The sequence below is a fragment of the Dermacentor andersoni genome, chromosome 10 (assembly GCF_023375885.2).
Source record: "Dermacentor andersoni chromosome 10, qqDerAnde1_hic_scaffold, whole genome shotgun sequence".
Classification (NCBI taxonomy): Eukaryota; Metazoa; Arthropoda; class Arachnida; order Ixodida; family Ixodidae; genus Dermacentor; species Dermacentor andersoni.
In genome coordinates this window covers 68,774,311-68,777,564 of record NC_092823.1, presented here as the reverse complement: position 1 = coordinate 68,777,564, position 3,254 = coordinate 68,774,311, and the positions used below count along the sequence as shown (strand labels likewise).

General features: G+C 52.2%; 1 protein-coding gene across 1 annotated transcript; it reads right to left on the bottom strand.

Annotated features, from left to right (window-relative positions):
* Positions 1-295: 295 nt before the first annotated feature.
* LOC129388324 (uncharacterized) lies at positions 296-3,012 on the bottom strand. Its single transcript, XM_055078466.1, has 2 exons — positions 2,058-3,012; positions 296-1,317 (listed from the first exon to the last, which is right to left on the bottom strand). Exons 1-2 carry the CDS (start codon positions 2,678-2,680, stop codon positions 462-464), a joined length of 1,479 nt encoding a protein of 492 aa, XP_054934441.1. The 5' UTR covers positions 2,681-3,012; the 3' UTR covers positions 296-461.
* Between the last annotated feature and the right edge of the window lie 242 nt (positions 3,013-3,254).

Sequence of the window (3,254 nt, the reverse complement as noted above, 5' to 3'; positions counted from 1 at the left end):
CCGGAAAATGTTTATCAATTTAGGCCCGTTCTAGCTGACCTGCAACGTAGGGCCGGTGAGACGCGACACGAGAAACAAGACTTACGGATGAGTAGGATTACTAGTGAAATAAACACCGCAAAGTGGGTGAGCTACTCGACTACGCTATACGCAACGTAACTTTTGTTGTAACGCTTCATAATTAACTTTCGAAGCGAATTCGGTGCTCCGACGCAGGCGGGGTGTCTGGCTCCTCTCACGACAACAGTTTTGGAACTCCCCTTATTTCAAAGCTCCTTCAGCCATTTTTGCACGGCATGCGAATAGCGTTTTATTCACCATAATATGATCATTGACCCGTGGAGCCGATGGCATCCTTCCCTTGAGCATCCACGGGGGACGCCAGGTGCGTTTCGTTGGCCGGCCCTGTAGATATCCCTGTGTCGTCTGCCTTACCCTCCTTCGGCACACCTCGCTTTTCTTCACCGAGACTTCTGCGATCCGTCTGCGCTAACTTCGGTGGCTGTGGATGCGTTTCTTGCCGGGGGGCTGGTGGCTGGTGCGTTTGCTGATCCACGGCAGCCTTCCCGCCTCCGGCTACGTGTCTTGTCTCGGCTCGCCATCTTGTCGTCCTCGCCGCTAGACGTCACTGACGGGGCGGCGCACTGGACCTTCCACGGAGCCGAAGCATAGACCGCCGCCTCGGTGGCCTTCCCGTTATGCGACGTATGTGGAACGACAACTTCCTGGCTCACTGCAGGAACGGCAATGCCAACCGGGGCGGCGACCGAACAAGACGGTTGGTTTTGAGATGTGGTCGTCGAGGCAGCAATCGTTGTGTCCGGTGGTTTCCTATGTGGAGCCAGCGCCGAACTTGGCGCCTCGGAAATCACCTCATCTTCTCCCGGTGCATGAGCAGGACCTTGGCCATGGCTCACCGCCGCTACAGCTGGACCATCAGATGCCGTGCTTGTGAAAACCCGTCTTGAGGAATCCCGTCTGCTCAAGGAAGCCCGTCTTTTGTGGGATCTAGACGACGCATGGTCCTTGGACGCCGTCATGCCAGGCATTGTTGTCGATGACGAAGACCGGTGGCTTTCCTTCGTGGAGGCAGGATCAACTGTTGTCCCGATGATCTCAGCAGCCACGGGCGCCGGGGCAGCAGGTCGGACTTCGTCCTGTAGCGCGGACACTGCAGCTCCTAGTGCACACGGTCGAGTTGTCGAAACCGTCGATGTTCTACGTGTCGCTTCTGAAAAGCTGCTTGTTCTGGGCTTGGCATGACCTTTCTCGGCCTGTGTATTGGCGTTCGCATCCTTCTCGGGCAGGGCCTTGGATCTGGTGAAAGAAGAAAGATCGTTTTTCAGATCCAAAGATTTTATATTGTTCAGTGTATTAGACAGCTAGAAAGATGAACCTGGCGAGATTGCCAGAATAAATGCACTAAATGTCTGATTACATGAAGCAAATAGATGACAAATAAAAAGTACTATTAAATAACGTGAAAGGTTGTACCTGCATATTCCAATACGCTAACAGAAATACCCTTGCTAAAGCGCCTTATGACTAAAGTTTAGTGACACATGACCTTTCACGTCCTAACCGCACTCGGCTGTGGAACCATGCCTACCACGAACACAGCCACCCCCTCCTCAAATAGTGAGTAATAAGTCTGGGTGCGTAAAGGAGAGTACGGTAGCCGTTACATTTAAGTGATTTCTTTTGAAGGTAAGGAATTAGGCAAGGAAAGAAAGCTTGCAGCGCAAGAAAAAGACAACGACTGAAGGCACACACATCAAAACAGAACCAGCGTCGAGTTAGATTTAGGTCAACGCTGGTCCTGTTTTGATTAGTGTTCCTGCAATACTCGATTGTGTTCTTTTTCTTTCTTTTACGTTGCAAACTTCGTTCATAAAGAACCAACTAGGCTACTCTCATGTTCTTCTTCACTCAGAAATCAAAACATCACTATCGCATACACGAAACCACGGAACCAACTTGAAAATACAGGTCTATTGTCTTTAAGAGGTTTTAGCGCATACCACTGTGTAATATACTGTCTATATGCCGGCCCTCACCTGGCTGCATAGGAGCTTGGCCTCGGTTCTGTGTGACCAGCCGCCTCATTATGCTCAGCTTCGGTCACTGACAGTCCAGTTGCCGAAGCCGTTGATGTCCGGAGAGTCTTTCCCGAAGAGCTGCTCGTGCCAGGTTTGGTAGCATCTTTCTCAGCGTGAGCTTCGGCAGTCGCTTCCTGTTTGGCTCCTTCGTGTTTGGTCCGTTTCCTCTTCGAGGATGATGACGACGACAACAACGACGAAATTTTCAAAGCAGTACTTTGGATCTTGCTGTCGCTCCTCTTTGTGGACCGGCGAAGCGACATCAGTTCCGCAGGCGCCCCTATGACGTTGCCTTTTAGGTCCTGGGAAGTCGCACCGCCATCCGCGACATTTGGCCCCTTCCATGAATGACGCGAGGAATGAATTTCCAAAACGGACCCAGCAGACGTTCGCCTCATGCCTCGGCTGCCTTCGCTGAGGCTACCGACGGATGAGCTGCGCCGCCTGGACCATGCCCGATGGGTAGTGACGCCGGAAGGGGAGGCGCCCTCGGTCTCAGGTTGCTGTCCATCATTGAAACTGGGTTTATTCGGTGGGCTGATGACGCGTACTTCTGGTTCGGGCACTATGGACGCCCTCATAGCCACGGCTCTGGCTGAGGGCTGCTTCTGGCTCTTGTAAAGCGAGGACTTCCGGCGTTTGCTGCCCGCGTCGGCGCCCTGGTCTTATATGTATGCGACGAAGTCGGCTGTGCTGTGGTGCGCACAAAATCAGACCGGGAACACGGCACGAGACTAGGTTCCTCGCGAAGAAGGCGTGAGAACGTGCAGTGCACTGGCTGTTGATGATGATGATGGTGGTGGTGGTTACCAAACGCTGGCACATGCAAGTAATAAATGAGCGGTCAAGAATTGGCCGCTAGAGCGAAAAGAAATAAGAGCGAGAAAGCATTCGGTAGTAATGTCCCTTGCGATAGCCGTCTTCTTGGTTCTCATAATGACCTCTACATTGCACTTTGGGTTGCAAGTAGTTTATTTTATTCAGTGCGTAGCCTTCAAGATAAATGACGCCAGGGGTCACACCTCTAACTCTCAGAGGCCAGTCACTGAGAAGCATCAACTGATGAGGCTGGCAGGCAAAGTGGAGTAGCGGCCTTGAGTGTTCGTTAGGCAGAATGCTAGAGAAGTCCCCAACCATCGCCGATGTCCAGAATCG

Bases quoted from the DNA above. Each gene is read 5' to 3' on its own strand.
- LOC129388324 (XM_055078466.1), bottom strand. From the start codon at position 2,680: ATGAGGGCGTCCATAGTGCCCGAACCAGAAGTACGCGTCATCAGCCCA. The intron at 1,318-2,057 runs GTGAGGGCCGGC...TTCTTTCACCAG, and splicing joins CCAAGCTCCTATGCAGCCAG to ATCCAAGGCCCTGCCCGAGA.